This window comes from Sphaeramia orbicularis, chromosome 4 (assembly GCF_902148855.1).
Source record: "Sphaeramia orbicularis chromosome 4, fSphaOr1.1, whole genome shotgun sequence".
Classification (NCBI taxonomy): domain Eukaryota; kingdom Metazoa; phylum Chordata; class Actinopteri; order Kurtiformes; family Apogonidae; genus Sphaeramia; species Sphaeramia orbicularis.
The window spans coordinates 56852869-56872033 of record NC_043960.1 but is presented as its reverse complement, the minus strand read 5'-3'; the positions used below and the strand labels follow the sequence as shown (position 1 = coordinate 56872033).

Genomic DNA, 19165 nt, shown 5'->3' with positions numbered 1-19165 from the left:
TAACCCTGGACCACAGACCAGTGTTCGTTCAAATTCTGGACCACAGACCAGTGTTCCTTCAAATCCTGGACCACAGGGGTTCAGGTGGTCTGTAACTGCCTTTTAATTGAATCTATGGGACATAACTCAGTACCACTGAATTAATCAATAATCCATCAAACTCAGTAATAAGATCAGCAGTAGTTCAGGTGTATGAAAGGAGCCCTTTAGAGTCCTGTCCTGTCCTTTTCTGTGTCCTGTGTCCTGTCCTTTTCTGTGTCCTGTCCCTTTCTGTGTCCTGTCCTTTTCTGTGTCCTGTCCCTTTCTGTGTCCTGTCCTTTTCTGTGTCCTGTCCCTTTCTGTGTCCTGTCCTTTTCTGTGTCCTGTCCCTTTCTGTGTCCTGTCCTTTTCTGTGTGACTGGATGGAGGTGGGGCCTGTGTCCATGTGTAAACAGATCCCTCAGGATGATCTCAAACACACACCCATGCATTATTCACATCCGACGGAAACACATTTACAAACAAACAGGCTTGGGTTTCAGCGTCCTCCCATCTCCACCTCAGATGTCACCACAAAGTCACACTTTTTGAAACAACACATAAGGATGCATTTGTCTGTTTTCTTCTTTCTTTTGAATGTTTCCATATCTTCCTCTTCAGTCCAATGACCTGAAGGTCTGATGGACTATTGGGTCAGTTGGCGTCCGTCATCCATAAACATTTGTTCTAAAATCTTCTCCAAATCCATCAGCCACAATCTATTGAAATTCATAGCAGAGGTTCTTTGGAGTAAGGTCTACCAAGTTTGCTCAAAGAATTAAGAAATACTGATTTTTGAAATTTTTTTATGAAGTTTTGAAATGTTAAAAATCCCCATTTGGTTTATAATGGGACACATTTCAAAGTGCTATAAGTTGAAAACAGTTGAAGATATTGATATAATTACTGTTGATAACAGGTAGGAAGTCACATATGGGCTTTCATTTGGTGCCATGACCTTTGACCTTGAGTGACCTTGAAAGGTCAAATGAATGCCAGTTAATGTCTTTAAATATGCTGTTGGACTACAGGAGCCTTGGTCCTATTTTGTCCTTTCTCACAGTGTCTTTCCTGTCTCTTGGTTGGACACTGATGCTCTGTGGACTAACTGTGTCTTTGTCCACACTTCCACCCCCCCACCCCCCATTTATGTCGATGCTATTTTCTTCTTTTCTTCTGACTGTTTTTCCACCAGTGCTCCTAATCCACTGTCTTTCTTTGTCCCCTTCTCCACTTTTCTTCCTTCTGCTCTTCTGCTCATTCCAGGCTGCTCTGCAGGTAAGTCGTCTGTCTCACTTTCATGTCCTTGTCCTTGTCTGCATGGTAGGATGGACACTGTCTGCCTCCACCACTATAGGCCGTTTCATTTGTGACAAACTCATGACAAGATTAAACTGTGATACCATTTTAAAACCACATCCCTGTCATTGAGGCTGGTACGACATTACTGCCATTATTATTATTATTATCATTATTATTATTATTATTATTATTATTATTATTATTATTATTATTATACTGTTGTACATCTGTGCATATCCCATATAGCCTGGTTGGATTTAACGTAAAACCCTAAAGCCAAATGTTGAAGGACAACGCAAGGCTGTTCACTGTGTGTGAATTACTGATGGGGTTAAAGTCAACTATGCACACCACAAACAAAATGAAGAGAATTCTGAAACATAAATCCAAACTGTGGTTTAGAACAGTCCAGTTCAGCAGAGGATGGAAAATGAATGAAACTGATGCTAACTTTGGATAGTACTATTCCTGCATCCTCGTGGTGTTCCATTCAGGTGGTTTGTGTTTGGTATTAGAGGTCTGATTAGAATGCTGATCAGTGCAGTGTGTGAAGTCAGTCTAACAGTGTACTCAGTAGTCTGCAGGAACACTGGTAGAACAGACTGGACTGGGACTGCTCTGGCCTTTAAAGCTCTAGTATTTAACATCTGTTCATTAAAGCTGATGTTCCTGTCACTGACTGAGTTGTTTATACCTGATTCTAAGCCCAAAGTCAGCTTTAAAAATCACATGTTGTGTAATTAATGAAATGTAAATTATAGCTTGAACAGTCTTTTTTATTGGTCTGGGTAAAACCTCCACTCTAGCAGACACTTGGCTCCTTTTTTTGCATATTGTTCATTTGTGTTTGTGTCATTATATTGGTGCAGTTTTCCTCTTCATGAAGGTTAAAGGTCATTTGGTTACGTTTGGTGTGCTGCCTCTGTGAGTGTGGGATTATTCAGCAGGTAGTGGACATGACACACTGTCACAGTGGGCTAAAAAACAGACAAGAGACACCAGTGTCAAAGAAAGTCACCCCCATGGAAGAGTGACACCCCCCCCACACACACACACTTGGAAGAGTCATGTTGTGTAAAGCACCAAACTTTATTTCTAATCCTACATTTGTACAAATGTACAAGTACATGATATTATAAATCTGTGATTAACACCTGTTAGTGATTCCAAATACTGTTATTGACTCCGAATACTGTTATTGATTCCAATCCCATAACCTTTACTGTGATCTATTTACATCCATTCACTGTTAGAGTTTTTGTTACAAATATTGTTAAATTGATATAAATATATATTAGAAAATAAATACATAAAACCTACTTTTTGCACATTTTTTTTCATAATTTCTGGTACATTTCATGTCTGTGATATCCATCAACTATAAAATGAACAGATTATTTTACTTCAATGTCTATGAATTAATTAATTCAGTATTTTCTGGTGAAAATTTCAAATTCTATACATTACTTAATCTTATTATGATATAGAAATGTATTAGAACATTTGTATTAACATACAGTACAAATTCATATTGGGGGTCAAAATGGGTCAGTTTTACAGACTAGAAAAGTGACCCGGGTCAGACTTCCATGGGGGTCTCTGTTCTATCTGACACCAGTTCAAAGCTTCTTCTGTTTTGTCTCAGAGTCAAAAGGCTTTTTCAAATATGTAATTCATGTTTTGTGAGGATAAGCCAGACTGTCCTTCTACAGTCACTCACAGTAAATGTCATATTTGTGTTTAATTTTAAAAACCTTACGGGTAAGTTTGGTTGAGACATTTATCTGCTTTAGTCTCACACACTAAGGATGGAGGGGAGCGGCAGAGGAAGGCCCGTCTGCTCATGTCCCTATAAATGTTTGATGTCCAAGTTCCTTTTCACGGTGCGCCTCATTCTTGGAACCTGTCAGTCAGACCACAGCAGCATCACACACAAACAGGTGACCTGGTCTTAGCGCACAGGAGGCGGAGCCACAGAGCAGGCCGCCATGCACTGGATAGGCACAGAGGCAGACACACAACCGTGGTAGAGGAGGAGGTGTGAGTGTGTGTAGAAGACTGTGTGTCACTCAGACTGGAACACTTTACTGCAGCCAAACGTTCACGCACTCCTTCACACTAACATGAAGATTTTCAGCCGCTTCCACTATGTTTGGTATCTGGTGAGTTGAACATGTAGAGTCCATGTGGTGTGTATCTGAACAGGTGTCATCCTTCTACCGTCCATTGTACTCTTCAGTGTCAGACCCCATGTGTGTACGGGCCCAGACGTGTTTCTCTGTGTGTTGTTCTCTTGGTGTGTGTGATGTTTTAGGAGGTGACGGAGCTTGAATCTTTACCCGACTACCGCTACTTTTGTGCTTGGAGTTCCACCTCCGTACGTACAGTCACCAAACTGACTGCCGTCTCACTTCCTGTGTGACTTGCTTCCATCTTTAATCTCCTCTCCTTTTCTGGATGTTGCACTGGCATGGCCGTAGTTGTGTAGATGATGACATCATCACCTGTTTCCTCATGTTTCCACCTTTGTCACGCGCATTGGTGTGTCTTGAATAAGCAGCATGTTTCAGTTTAATGCCTCGTTGTCGAAGTGTGTGTCTGCTCCATTGAACCTCCAGTTGTGGTTTGATGCCAGTGATGCTGTGGTTTGTTGCTTTGTCGTGCTGTTGATCTTCATTTTTAACTGGTTGGATAATTAATGAAGATTTCTGTTTGGTCAGATGAAAACCTTATGTTCCTAAAAGGTTCCAGCAAGAAAGAAGAACAAGGCCTTTCCACTATTTGACTAATACGTGTTCTTAAATATAACTTAAAATGCAAATTGATTTCTGAAGCAAAATCTGGCAAAAAATAAAAATCTGAACTCCTAGTTGAAACAGTAGAAATGGAAATGCTGTTCATGAGGTTTTCACACGACAGCAGAAGTATAGCATTTATGACCTGGTCTCAGTGGAGGATGTGTTTATGGTTGTGTGGATATATGAGCTGGTGTGTTTATCATGTGCTTTAGTGGTGAAAGACTGTGGTGCAGAAAGTCTGAGTGGCTTCATTCACATTTGTCATAAAGTTTGAAAAGAATTTGGAAAGAAATTCCAAATATTTCTGTGGTGCAACTGCTGAGATTATGTCCAACCAGTTAATGAGTACCAATCAAGGTTATAATAGTTTTGGATTTTTCATTATAGATTAGTTTTATTTAGTTTTTAAATTTTTTTTTCTCTAATTCAGTTACTTTAAATTAGTTTTTAGAGCAGGTTTGCTAGTTTTAATTAGTTTTCGTTATTTTCTAAATGCTTAGTTTTAGTTTAGATTTCATTTTTTCATATCTTTTATCTTATATTCAAGTAAATCCTGTCCAGGACTCTGCTGCTTTCTCCCAAATTTAGTCTCCGTGTTTCCAGGTAGAGTGGGGACGAGAAGACGACTCTAAATGACAAGTGATGAGAAGTGACGGACTGTTAAATATCATATGGTGCCAGCAGCTAAAATTGCTTGAGGGAAATAAATTGATTTCATATCAATCTGACACTGACAAAGATGAAAACGAAGGGAATTTTATCCATAATTTGTATACGTTTTAGTTAGTTTTGTAAGCACACAATAGTTAAAGTTTTTTCTCTTAATTATAGTTTTTATTTATTTCAGTTAACGAAAATGTTTTTACAATTCTAGTTTTCATGATTTCGTTAGTTTTCGTTAATGATAATAACCTTGGTATCAATCAATCAATCAATCAGTCATATAGCACCAAATCATAACCAAAGTGATGTGCTGATACTTGGTCTAAAGCAGCCACTTGACGTCATTACTGTTCAACATCTTCACTTCCTGTTGCCCTTTTTTTAGGAGTGGACTAAAACATCTGACATTTGGCTGATGTGATGTGATCTGTGTTTCCTCCTGGATCAGGGTTTGCCTGTTTGTGTGTATTAGTTGAAGGATTGATCTTAAGCTTTTGCCCATTTTACTAAAGACCCTGTGTGTGTCAGGTGTGGATGCACTGATGCACACAGTGAACACTGTACACCAGGGTCTGTCCAAGGGAAGGGGAACGTCTACAGCCAAAAACACATGAAAATCACCTCTGGAAGACTTCTGTACTCTGAAAGTACATGACCTCTAGTGTCCAGCACAAGTTTTATATTAAAAAAAAATGTTGTCAAAATCCTTAGATGTCATTCTATTTATCATAAATGTCTGTTTTCATTCTTTATCCTTTATAACTGTGATCCTTTTCTATTGAACCTATGTTAGACTGAGGACACGGTGGAAGGTCCAGTTAAAAACCTTTGGTACTGTTTTTACAGTGGATACAAATATAGAATGAACTGACACAAATTTATGTTCCAATGTATTCATTTAGTTTATTAAGGTACTGGACTTTGTAGATATTATATATGAAATGTATTTACCAGTGTTTCAACCTTGGGGTCGCCTGGAATTCAAATGGGGTCACCTGAAATTTCTAGTAACTGATTAAAAATAAACTTCCCTATATAAATCTGTGTTGAGTAGACAAAGCCAATCCCAAATTGTGAGTGTAAAACTGCAGCACTGTGGTTCTGTTTATCTGCCAAATATTCATTGTGGTCAGTTTCAGATGCTGCAGCTCTTTCATAATTCATAGTTTGAGTTCTTGTTTGTTCAGTATTAATTGTCAGCCTTGTAAATCCGAGCTGGACTGACTGTACATATTCTGACCAAGGAAAATCAAATTCTCCCTTTGTGCATTAATCTACACCTGGCTTTTCTGCCTCCGTCCACAATAATATACATTATATAGACTAAATGTCTAAAATTAACCCATATTTGAAACATAGGGTAGAAAACTATTACAGCATCAAAAACAAATTAATTTGAGCAAAAAAAAAAAAGTCTTTGTTTTAAATGTCTGGGGTCAACAGAAATGTGTGATGTTAAAATGGGGTCAGGAGTAAAAAAAAGGTTGGAACCAGTGGTATATTCTAATAAATATGATGAATAAACCATTGAACCTTATAATTCTTCTGCGTTGTCCATCCATTACCCGAACCCTTAACAAAACTCTGGTTATATTTATGTCCTTATTTATAGAACAAATCCAAACTGTTTAGTGTTTTGCAGAATAGACCCCCTAGAGGACCAACAGGAATGATTGGACAGTTTGAGGAAGATTGGAACCACACTTTAAGTCAAAAACAGATGTTCATTTTCTGCCCATCTGTTACAGAGGGGTTTTGACTATTTTTAAGGCAGAAAATGACGTTAAAACATGCTTTTCAGTCACACTCTAAAAGTGCTCATTATTCCCTGTAAAATGATCTGTCATTTGTCTGTCTAGCAGAAATATTTGTGAAAGGGCAAACACAAATGTACAGTCCGTCTGGTACCACTGGGCCAGACCCACAATACAAAACTGTTTGGGTAATACGTAATACAAAACTGTCGGGGGTCTTCCCTAGGTGTGTTGGTAGATTACACACAATGACTTCATCTAATCTGTTACCTTGTTTTACAATGAAATCAAAAGAAATATATAATTTATTAATAGATATGGTGGAATAGACTTTATAGGACACTTACTTCATAATCTGACTTGTTTTGTTTTTTTTGTAATATAACACATTTTCAGGGTTTACAGGGAATAAAATAATGTCTTTTTTATGTTGGATGTATCATACCCATGCAAAGAAACAGCTAGACGATAGAGAGAGACAGTTGGTTTGAGCAGAGGAAGGTCAAATATGACAACCAAGTCCTCCAGATAAAAAAAAGCATATTAAAACCATAAAACACCATCTTTTATTTAAAGTCTATTCTTTTATAGACATGTTAACAAACATTTAGCTCTTCCAAGGTTATGGAATGCATTCTGTTATACTTCTGTTGTAAACACACAACATATTCTACAGTCTCATTATTAATTCAGCAAAAAAGAAAGGGGGGGGGGGGCAAAGGGGAGGGGAGAAGAGGAGAGGAAAGGGGAGGAGGGGAGAGAAGGAGGGGAGGGGAGAGGAGAGGAGAGGAGAGGAGAGGAGAGGAGGGGAGGAGAGGAGGGGAGGAGAGGAAGGGAGAGAAGAGGAGAGGAGGAGAGAAGAGGAGAGGAGAGGAGAGGAGGAGAGGAAGGGAGAGAAAAGGAGAGGAGGAGAGAAGGGAAGGAGAGGAGGAGAGGAGAGAAGGAGAGGAGGTTCAACGGAGGTTCAAACATTTGCATAACCCAAATCACCTTTTTCTGTACGACTATCCATCTGACATCACTGTAGAAGAATTTGAGCCAAATTTACATCATAATGTTTCAGTTCAGTGCAGTTTGGGGCCTTTGGGTTCTCCACGTTCTCTATGTTCTCCATGTTCTCTATGTTCTCTGTGTCACTGGTCTACCAGTCAAATGCCTCTAGAATAACAGTAGTGCCATTGGACCAGGTGTAAGTCACTAATAAACACTAATCCAGTCCTAAATGCTGGTTGGTTGTAGTTTCACAGATACAGTCTGGAATTAATGATGGAATAGATTTAAGTCCAAAGGAATATTATTACCAGATCTACTTCAAACACTGTCTGCACATGATAATACATGGACTGTACAGGTTCTATCAGTGGAACATTTATAAATCCATTGGATAAATGGACACAAACCAACATATATGTGTTAGAACACACCATCATATGCCTGGAAAACGGCGGCAAACCAGCACTTCGGTCATTAGTTTAACAATTAATCTGATTAAAATATGGAACATTTAACATATCTAATCTGAGGCAGATCATTTATAAATCTCATAGACCAGTGTGTTCTCTGTGTCTGTTGTGTCAGAACTGTTCAGTTCAGTTTAGGTCTGGACTTTGGGTCGGTGGAAGACGTTGATTCTTTTGTTTCTCAGTCTTTCTGTTGTTGGTTTTTTGGTGTGTTCAGGGTCATTGTTGTGGTGCATGATATAATTTCAGATGGTATATGGAGGTGTCCAGGTCTTGTAGCTGCAGATGAAGACCAAAATGTTATTTGTGAAGTGTTAGTGTTGACCTACTGTATGTGGTGTTGAACATTATGGACCAACGTCTTCACTTCAGTCTCATCTGTCCACAGAATACTGCTGTAGAAGTCTGGTGGTTTGTTGAATTGCAACTTTACAAACCTAAACCACACTGCCACCTTTGTTTGTTTTTTACATAAAACAGGAACCTTTGACCTTGGGGTGAACTTGTTGGAACATCCACCTCTGTAAAGGATGACTGTCTTAAATGTTTTCTACATGTCAGTAATCTTTGTCACAGTACACTGACATCATTAGAATAGTTATACCCCCACCTGCCCCAGTGGGCGGGGCCGTATAGATGTTAGGGATGCACCGATCTGACTTTTTCAGTTCAAATACCGATACTGGGGCCTTGTGTATCGGTCCATACCGTCAATAATGATCTGATATTGTTGATTCAGAGTCTCTGTACAGCAGGGGTCTCAAACTCATTTTCTTTTAGGGGCCACATTCAGCCTGATTTAATCTCAAGTGGGCTGAACCAGTAAAATAATAACATAATAACCTTCGATAATGACAACTCCAAATTTTTGTCTTGTTTTAGTGCAAAAAACCCCATTAAATTATGAAAATACTTACTTTTATAAACTGCCCAAACAAAAAAGATGTGAATAACCTGAAAGCGATGAAATTTCTTAAGAAAAATAAGTGTAATTTCAACAACATTATGCCTCAGCATCTCATTTGTACATGTGCATTATGGATTGAAACTACAAAGACACTAAACACTTAATAACAGGCAGAAAATTGTTAAATTATGCTTAATTTTCATTTCAGGTTGTTCATATTTGTTCAGGTTATTCACATTTTATAGTTGCAGGATAGTTTGTAAATGTAAATATTTTCTGCAGTAACACAAAGACAAAAATTTGAAGTTGTCATTATTTATAGGTATAGTGTAATATTATTTTTTTCACATCAAACCAAGAAGAAAATACGGAGTCATTGTTTTTTGTAGGTTATTATGCTATTATTTTACTTTAGATCATATTGGTCTGTATGTGGAACCTGAACTAAAATGAGTTCAACAGCCTTGACTGTGGAATTTTTGCACTTTGCAAATTCATCCCAGGGGCCAGACTGGAACCTTTGGCGGGACACATTTGGCCCCCGGGCCGCATGTTTGAGACCCCTGCTGTAGAGCATCTACCAACGTCAGCTGTGTTCTACCTCCAGCAGCAGCGGCTCTGTCTGATCTGTGGAGCTGCTGGAGTTCCTGGTGCTCCTTTGCGTGGTGCTTCTGCAGGTGCTTAGTTCAGTATGTGGGGTTGTATTTGTCAGTGCCACCACCACCCCTGGAAACAGTCACTTTAAAGCATTACCCACTGCAGTGGAGCTGGTTGGTGTTAAGGCTGAAGTACCTCCAAACCACAGAGCCTCAGTTCACTCCATGTTCCTGTCTGAGTTTGAACTCCACTCAACTGTGGACATGTGTGATGTAGCCTGGGTTGCGAACATTTAAAGGGGAAGGATCGGTCTTACAGATTGGTAGATTTTACAGGTCCCTGATCCAGCTAAAATGTTGATATCAGGGCCGATATCTCATCCTAATATCGGATCGGTGCAACCTTAATAGATATACCAGGAATTACATCCAATCCGAGATTTTTGTCCAACCTATTTTTCTGACACTATTCACCCGATTCTTTTCAAATTTAAGACACGTGTTCTTTTACATGTGCCTTTCTCTCAATATTTTTACACATTTTTGAAAAGTTTTTCAAAAGATTGAAAGTTAAGAATCAAAATGAACCCCTGGGTAGATGGGGCATCAGTGAGCAGGAGGGGCAAAGTGTTGTGTGACCAGGTATTGGTAAGCTCCGCCTACTTTTCCACCTGTTTGAAAATAGCCTTCCATCCCTTTGGATTTGGCCCAATCATTGCTAACTTTGCAGCTCCCAGTGAGAAATGACCCGTGGTGTTGGAGTCAATAAATACATTTTCTTAAATTCTAGGAGTCAGAAATTTTTGCCAGTATGGCTGTGAAATGGGCATTAAATTCTGTTCTAAGTCATCTTAAAAAGTCTTAAATTTAACTCGTAGAAACCTGCAGGACCCTGATTTTATATCTACAGTATCATATGATGACTAGTAACAAGAACATAAATGTCATCTGTCCCCGGAAACCATCATTAAATTAGAAAAGCACTCAGAGAGCGCAGACCTCCCTCAAGGCAGATCAATCCCCCCCCGCCCCCAATCACCACCAAAATTTTATCATTTGTTCCTTGTGCCAGTATCAACATTTCCTGAAATTTTCATCCAAATCTGTCCTTAACTTTTTGAGTTCTCTTGCACACGCACAGACTTGCTGAGTTCAGTTTGTGTATTTTCACAGTTTTACTGCTGCTCTGAGTGTGTTCATCAGTTTTCTTTCTGTCTGTCTGATCGTTAACAGACGATGACTGTGCAGCTCGTTCCAGTAACACACCTGGATAACTCAGTGTAGTTTGTGGTGTAGATGGTGCCTCAGTGTAAGTTGACTCTGTAAAGATGCGCGCAGACATGCGTGCATCATGGTGCTCTGTGTCATCAGAAGCTGAGAAAGCATGGAGGGTGTTAGGACAGAGTAAGAGCGGCTCCGGTAGTTAAAGGTAGACTGGTCCCATGACAACAGAGCAGCTCCAGTAGTTAGACTGGTCCCATGACAACAGAGCAGCTCAGGTAACAGACCCAGACACCAACACTGGGCTGTATGTTAGATTTGGAACCAGTGCAGTATTTACATCAGAGGGTATGTGTGTGTACTGCTCTAAAGCAGGGGTTTTAGTTCAGGTCCCACTTTCAGCCCAATTCAGTCTAAAGTGGGCCAGACCAGTACAATAATAGCATAATAATATATAAATAATAACTCCAAATGTTCTTCAGGGTTTAATGTGAAAAAAATAATATTACATTATGCCTGTTAATAATGACAACTCCAAATATTCCTTTGTTTCAGTGCAAAAACTAGCATTACATTATGAAAATATTTACATTTACAGAGTATCCAAGCAAAAAAGATGTGAATAATCTGAAAAACTGAAATTTCTGAAGGAAAAACAACTTGAATTTTAACAATATTATGCCTCCACTTATCATTTATATATGTGTGTTATAGATACCCTTTAATAATTAAATGTGAATAATCTGAACAAATATGAGCAAGAAACTTACGTGCAGTTTTAACAAAATTCTGCCTGTGACTAAATGTTTGGTGCCTTTGTAGATCTGAAGTGGAGGCATAATGTTAAAATTGCACTTATTTTTCTTAAGAAATTTCAGTTTTTTCAGGTTATTCACAGCTTTTTTGTTTGGATATCTTATAATGGTAAACATTTTCATAATTCAAAGTTAATTTGTGGCACAAAAAAAGAGAAAAATTTGGAGTTGTCATTATTTATAGGCATAATGTAATGTTATTTTTTTCATATTAAACCAAGAAGAACATTTGGAGTCATTATTTATAGATTATTATGCTGTTATTTTACTTGAGATCATATTGGTCTCTATGTGGAACCTGAACTAATACAGGTTCCACATCCTTGACTGTTCATATCTGCAGGGTCATTTGTGCACTTTGTAAATATATCCCACAGGCTGGGTTTGAACCTTTTTGCGGACTTGTTTTGGTTGGTTTGATGTTAAATCAGACTCCACAGTGTATAGAGTTGAACACCAGTTTGTCCAGTTTAAGGGAAGGTGACAGTGTCGACCATCATCACTCATTAGTGGAGCAGTAATTAAAGTTGTGAAGGAGTATCTCATGTCATAAATCACATTTAGATTTATTTGAAGCTGTCTGATTTGATGTCTAATGGAATGAATTAGACTGGATCTGTGTGTGTTGTCTCTGTCTTATTTGGCTGTTGATATAAAACATCAGTTCCAACTCATCTGATACTGATGCTCTTTGTTTGTGCCTTTGGGTTAAATGCAATGTTTGTCATTATTACAGGGAAAAGTCCAAATGTAGAAGGTACATGAGTGTTTATGAAACTGGTCCTAAAACTGGACAGAGGGGTTACACATTCAGACCACATGGAGATTAATGTTAGGAAGCAGGTTTGGAAGCACTTTGGGTCTATTGTAAAAATAAATATATTCATTGAGATAAAAGAGAAACTATTTTTCAGATAAAACACATTTTTATTTTCCACTCATACATAAATTCAAATGTAACACAGACACTGGGTTTATATGATGAACTCCTCCTTTTTCTTTCAGTTTTTTTCCCAATCCCCACACTATTACATAAGGTAAATCCACAGACAACTCAGTGATATCAGAGTTTCCCCTTAAATTAGGACTAGTCAGTATTCCAACAGTGCACCGAGGATTCTGCAGCAGTGATTACCCCGACAGAACCAAGGAAAAGGACACGGAAATTACACACTACTATTTTATTGAATTTTTTTTTTATTCTCTCACAGGTGCATTTTGGGAATCGAAGTAAATATTCAAGGCAGAGTGTTTCACAAAAATGACCGCTGTTGTAAAATCACTGTTCATTTATTAGTGTTTAAATGTTCCGGTTTTGTATGTAACACCAGTGGACACGATGGGTTCCACGCCAAACCTGGAATGAGACTGAGATTGATGAAAAACCCACATGTATGGATTAGAAAAACCACTAGGATCCACACATTGAACACAGTGTCTTTATTTATATTCTATAGAAGACCATTTACACACGTGTTTTCACATCTAATGCACTGACACCTAGGGAGATTTAATGTCCATATTTGGGTCCTATTTTTGGACCCAGTATTTGATTATAAATTCATTAATTATGGGATGGCTCAGAGCAAGAGTATAATTTTTTTTTTGCATTTCTCTGAGGTCATCATTAGGTCCATCCCGGGGGGAAATATGTCTACATTTACCTTTTATTATTGGGTCTAAAAAGATGGAAAAGTGACAGATACTAAAATAAACCCAGTTTCATGGACAGACCCACATGTTCCTCAGCTGTTTGTGTTGTGTTGTGTTTGTGTTGTCCTGCTCTGATCCTGGCTCTAATCGCATGAACATCTCTCTCTTGTTCTGTCTCTCATGTTCAGGATTTCTCCAATGATGACACAAAGCTGGAATACAATGTGGATGCAGACAATGGCATCGCCATGGAGGGATATCTGTTTAAAAGGGCCAGCAACGCCTTCAAGACATGGAACAGGTAACAGTGACACAGCAGCTGAGGGAAAATCTACACATGTCAACTCTGACAAAGGATGAGCGAACATGGCCAGTTATAGAGTTTTCAGATGATGTTTTGACAAGGAGTTTTGTCACTGTCACAAGAATATAATTCCAGGGTTCATACGGGTCCTTGAAATCCTTGAAAATCCTTGAATTTCAATGTTGTATTTTTACGGTCTGGAAAGTGCTTGAATTTTAGTTTCAGTCCTTTAAAGTGTTTGTAATTCTAACTGTGTGATGTGGTTTATTTCTGTATTTCTAATCTTAACTCCATCCGAAGCTCCTCCCACAGAGGTGACATATTTCTTAAACTAACCCTTTGTGTCCTAAAGTCAGTTCCAGATGTTCTCAGGTCCACTCAAGGTCCAGTTGGATCTGAACCTTAGTCTCTTTGGTTCCAGTGTGTCTGAAGAACACCAAGTACCTTCCCTTTTTTTTGGATTAAACTTTGGGTTCTCCTTTCATTTCCAAACTTTTTGCTGTTATGAAACATAATTTCAGATGTTTATACATAATAAAACCTACATCATTATGATAAACAGTTAAATAAATAATCCTGAGTATCTGTATTCATGTAGATGTGAATTTGGCTGCAGTGGTAAGGGACTGGAAACATTTAAATTGACCCTTAAAAGTGTTTTAATTTGACCTTGAAAATGTGTGTGAACCCTGTAATACGGTTTGACTCAAATGTAAGAGAACACTAGTGCAACAGCTGAGAACAGATGGAAACACCTGCTGTGATAAACAGGCCTGTGTAGTGTTTTATCCATATGACTCACATCATATGTACGATCACCAGCCCAACTTTAGGAACAGTTCAACACTTAGGTCATTTCTAATCCCATGGACAAAACCAAATGAAAGAACAGAAAAAGTATGGTGTTGAAATGTACTTGGACTTACATTTCTGTGTAAACAGTAGGAACACATCTTATTTAATATTTTTTCTGGTCCATTTAACTTCATTTGTAAATATACATGTGTTTGTCACATTTAGACCGCAACACATTCAAGAAAAACTGGGAATAAGAGGAGCTGGGGGGATGGGGGGGTGGACAGACCTGATGGAGTCCCCACATGTCCCCAATAAGGAACACAACATATAACAACAAAGACCCCAGACTACTGCACACAACACCTGATACCTAATAAAACCTAAAACACTTAATGGTGTTTTTAGCCCTTCAACGTCTTTTAAATGTTGTGTAAATAAATCTAAATCTAAGTGGTCAATGCTGACCGGGCCCCAGTTTTCAGTCTTAGTGTTAGATTAACGTACTGTTCCATCTTTAATCTGAACTGGGCTGGACTGAGTGTAAAGTACATGAGTTATGATGACGTGGTTCTGATCTAAATCTAAACCTGTCAGTGTTTGTCACTGTTTTGTTGATCTGCTCCTCAGTTCTCTGTAGGTGTTCCACTCATCCACAGTTTGTCCAGGGGTTTTTCCAGAACCCACAGGTAATCACATAGGATTGGATTCATTTTTTAACCAACTTGTGACCTTCTTCTAGGCGTTGGTTCTCCATCCAAAACAATCAACTAGTTTACCAGAAGAAATTTAAGGTATGTCATGTAACTCTGCACACTATCCACTGTCACACATGCATGTGTTTCACTTCTGTACCTTCTGTTCAGATGAACTGTGGCTCATTCAAAACAGTTTGGTGTGAAAGAAACAAAGAACTATACATACAGTGTATGTCTGTGTAACATTTTAAAGTCTTATTTTGTCATTATTATGTCTGATATTGCACCAAAGGAATGTTTAAAAATAGAAACAGCAGCTACACTAGTGGCTTTTCCATTGGACTTCTGAGCTAAACTTTACCCATATTTACTAAATGTGGTAAAAACAGAAGTGTGTAATGACAGTTTTTCCATTTAATCACAAATTAGATGATTTGTTTTTTTATTATCACGAGAAGTCATTTCATAAACATAGCAATGAATATAAATATCATGTTGATTTACAGATATATTCATTATTATTTTCTATTACCCCTCTCTCTCCTACTAAATTCTAAAATGATTGGATTTCCCGGTGTGTCCACACATACCCACACTTTTGGTTTAAACTCTTCTTCTCTTGTTCTAACATCCATCAGCATCTTTTTTTTTAAATTCATGTGACTCTAGTTGGGCTAAAAGTTCTTTCCATTGCAGTTTTGTGCGACATACCAATTTAACTACACCTGAAAAACCACCTCTAACAAGCGCAAAAACTTTTCAGCGAAAAATGAGAGTTTGACCAAAATTGTCGTTTTTCCATTCGGTAAATTTATATGTGCCAGTTATATTCACACAGTTTGAGGGTCAATGGAAAAGGGACTAATGTCACACAGAAAAAGTCCATAATCCTCCTGTGTCATTATTTTATGTAGTCCAGGGGTCAAACTCATTTTCTTCCAGGTTCCACATTCAGCCCAGTTTGATCTCCAGTGGACCAGACCAGTACAATAATAACATAAGAACCTGTAAAGAATGACGACTCCAAATTTCGTAGTGCAAAAAATAGCATTAAATTATGAAAATATTTACATGTTACAAACTATTCAAACAAAAAAGATGTGGATAACCTGAAAAAACAAAAATTTCTGAAGAAATGTGAGTAAAATCTTATCAATATTATGCCTCAACTTATGATTTATATGTCTGTGCATTACAGATCAGACCTACCAAGGCACAAAACAGGCAGAATAATGTTGAAATTGTGCTTAATTTTCTTTAGACATTTCAGGTTGTTCATATTTGTTCAGGTTATTGATGTTTTGTTGTTAAAGGATAGTTTGTAAATGTAAATATTTTCAGAATTTTATGTTTTTTTGTGGTAAATCAAAGAGAAAAATTGGAGTTGCCATTATTTTTAGGCATAATTTTATTTTATTTTTTTCACATTAAACCAAGAAGAAAATGTTGAGTCATTATTTACAGGTTATTATGGTATTATTTTTGAGTTCAACGTCCGTGGGCCGCATGTTTGACCCCTGTGATGTAATTCCTTTACTCTGCTGTACAGTCTGGGGTTGTTTAAACTACTGATATGAATGAATGAACAGTAAAGGTCTGTAACTGCTTTATAACTGGACAGTGTTCAGTGTGTGTTTGGCCACAGCTGTACTTTCATGTCCTTTAATCTGTCCTTTAACCTTCATGTCCTTTAACCTCCCTTTCCTTTCCTGTCCTCCAGGACAACCCTACAGTGGTGGTGGAAGACCTAAGGCTATGTACTGTCAAACACTGTGAAGATATAGAGCGCCGCTTCTGTTTTGAAGTCGTGTCACCCACCAAGTGAGTACAGCCACAGACACCACTGGTCTACAAAGGGTTGGGAAGGTTCACAGATCAAACTGTCTAAACCAGGGGTGTCCAATCCTGGTCCACCAGATCTACTATCCTGCATATTTTAGATGTTTCCCTCTTCCAGTCCACCTGATAGTCATTATCAGTCTTCTGCAGAGCATAATGACAGGCTTATCATTTGGATCAAGTGTGTTGGAAGTGGGATACATCTAAAATATGTAGGATAGTAGATCTGGAGGACCAGGATTGGACTGCCCTGGTCTAAATCTTACTTTGATCAGATAAACTGGAAAACAAATGATCAAACTGATGATCAGCAAATGTTTCCAAAACATTTAATGACAGTTTTATTTTGTAAATGTACATAAATGTTGCGTTTGACAGAATCCTTTTTTGTGAAGTGTCCAGTTCTACTCTGGCAAGGATTCAACTAAAAAAGTCGTATGACTGATGTGAACTAAATGTATTTAGGAAAATCCAACCTGAACTATCCCTTAAACCACAGTTCTTCAGTCTGTACGTGGACCTGTTTGGTTTGGCTCTGGGCTCTGATCTGCATCGTTTCCACAGTTTGGTTCCATCTGTGGTTCCATCTGCGGTTCCGTCTGTGGTTCTGTCTGTGGTTCCATCTGTGGTTCCATCTGTGGTTCTGTCTGTGGTTCCGTCTGTGGTTCCGTCTGTGGCTCCATTCCTGGTTCCATCTGTGGCTCCATTCCTGGTTCCATCTGTGGTTCTATCTGTGGTTCCATCTGTGGTTCCTCAGGTCAAACATATGAGACCATTGGATCCAAGTATCTCACTCTGACACTGACCAAAGCTGTCCCATGTGACTCAGATTGGTTCTGGTGGTGGTTTATGAACTGGACCAGCATGTCTAATATGTCAGAGGACATGTTCTACCAGAACATTGGCACAGATGAATCTGTTCTACATCTAAATGTTTGGAGTCTGAACCTGTAGCTCAGACACACACATGTCCTTCAATTCAGAATCACTCTGTCATTACTTCTATAGAATTTGAATATTTGATTATTACTGTATCTTCATAACTTGACCAACCATCACTGTGGATTGATTTAGTGTTGTTTTTTTTAAATAACTGAACGTAGGTAAAGTTTACAAGAACATTTAACCATTAAATGTTCTTGTTATCTTACTGTTTTCTGTACTGTTCTTGAAAAATAAAATTATAAATAAATAAGTAAATAATTTTAAAAAGTAGGTAAAGTTGAACTACTTTTATTCTGGAAGCATTTCACTTGTAGACCAGTGTAAACACACACTGTTTAATTAACTGGAGCATCTGTGTTAATGAGCACTGGAACATGTGACAGGTGGGAAGGTGGAGTAATGATGCACACACACACACACACACACACACACACACACACACACACACACGGTTTGTGCTGCAGTGACATGTTGTGTGTGTTGGTAGGAGCTGTATGATGCAGGCGGACTCAGAGAAGCTGCGTCAGGCCTGGATCAAAGCCGTCCAGAACAGCATCGCCACCGCGTTCAGAGACAAAGGAGATGACGGAGAGGTAAGAGTCCACACAGAGGGACAGACATGGACACGTTCACACAGAGGGACAGACATGGTCTACAGGTCAGATGGCTCCACTGGTCTACAGGTCACATGGTTCCAGGTGTGAGTCTCTGATCCAGACTAATCCAGTCCTAAATGCTGGTTGGTTGTAGTTTCACAGATACAGTCTGTGGTTAATGATAGAATGGGTTTAAATCCAGATGAATATTAGTGTCAGATCTACCAGATCTACTTCAAACACTGTCTGCACATGACACTACATGGACTGGACAGGTTCTATCAGTGGAACATTTATACATCTATTGGATAAATGGACACAAACCAACATATATGTGTTAGAGCACACCATCATAAACCTGGAAAACAGCAGCAAACCAGCACTTTTGTTTAACAATTAATCTGATTAAAATATGGAACATTTAACACATTTAATCTGAGGCAGATCATTTATGAAACACTTTAGACCAGTGTGTTCTTTTATCCTGAAAAGGCTTTAAATTGGCTGAATTCTGATGTAAACAGCACAAACAGACACCATCTGTCTGCAGCTCTGTCTTCTTCATCCAAGTCAACAGTCTAAATTTAACCATAGGAAAAGTGAAGTCACGTTCACATGTGAATAAATCTGAACAGTGTTTGGTCAGTTTGCTTTCAGTCACATATGCATTTATGTCCTACCTGTCTGTAAATACTGATGAACAGCTTAAACCTGCCACTCTTTGGTCTAATAGACAAACCCTGTTGAGATGTACTACGTCTCAGACCACACATCCTCATCCTGTCAACTGGAACACACGGA

At 38.4% G+C, this 19165-nt stretch overlaps 1 protein-coding gene across 7 annotated transcripts in view; it reads left to right on the top strand.

Annotated features, from left to right (window-relative positions):
- Positions 1-19165, top strand: part of LOC115417985 (arf-GAP with coiled-coil, ANK repeat and PH domain-containing protein 2) — a 96790-nt gene that overhangs the window by 52785 nt on the left and 24840 nt on the right. For 6 of the 7 annotated variants that reach the window (XR_003935230.1, XM_030132246.1, XM_030132247.1 and 3 more), the window contains 5 exons: positions 1285-1296; positions 13376-13488; positions 15029-15080; positions 16705-16805; positions 18256-18361. Coding sequence is in view for 6 of the 7 variants with exons in the window: in XM_030132246.1 (XP_029988106.1) it covers positions 1285-1296; positions 13376-13488; positions 15029-15080; positions 16705-16805; positions 18256-18361 (384 nt within the window). In the remaining variant the exon portion in view is untranslated. The remainder of the gene's footprint in view (positions 1-1284; positions 1297-13375; positions 13489-15028; positions 15081-16704; positions 16806-18255; positions 18362-19165) is intronic. The other variant, XM_030132248.1, reaches the window with a different exon arrangement.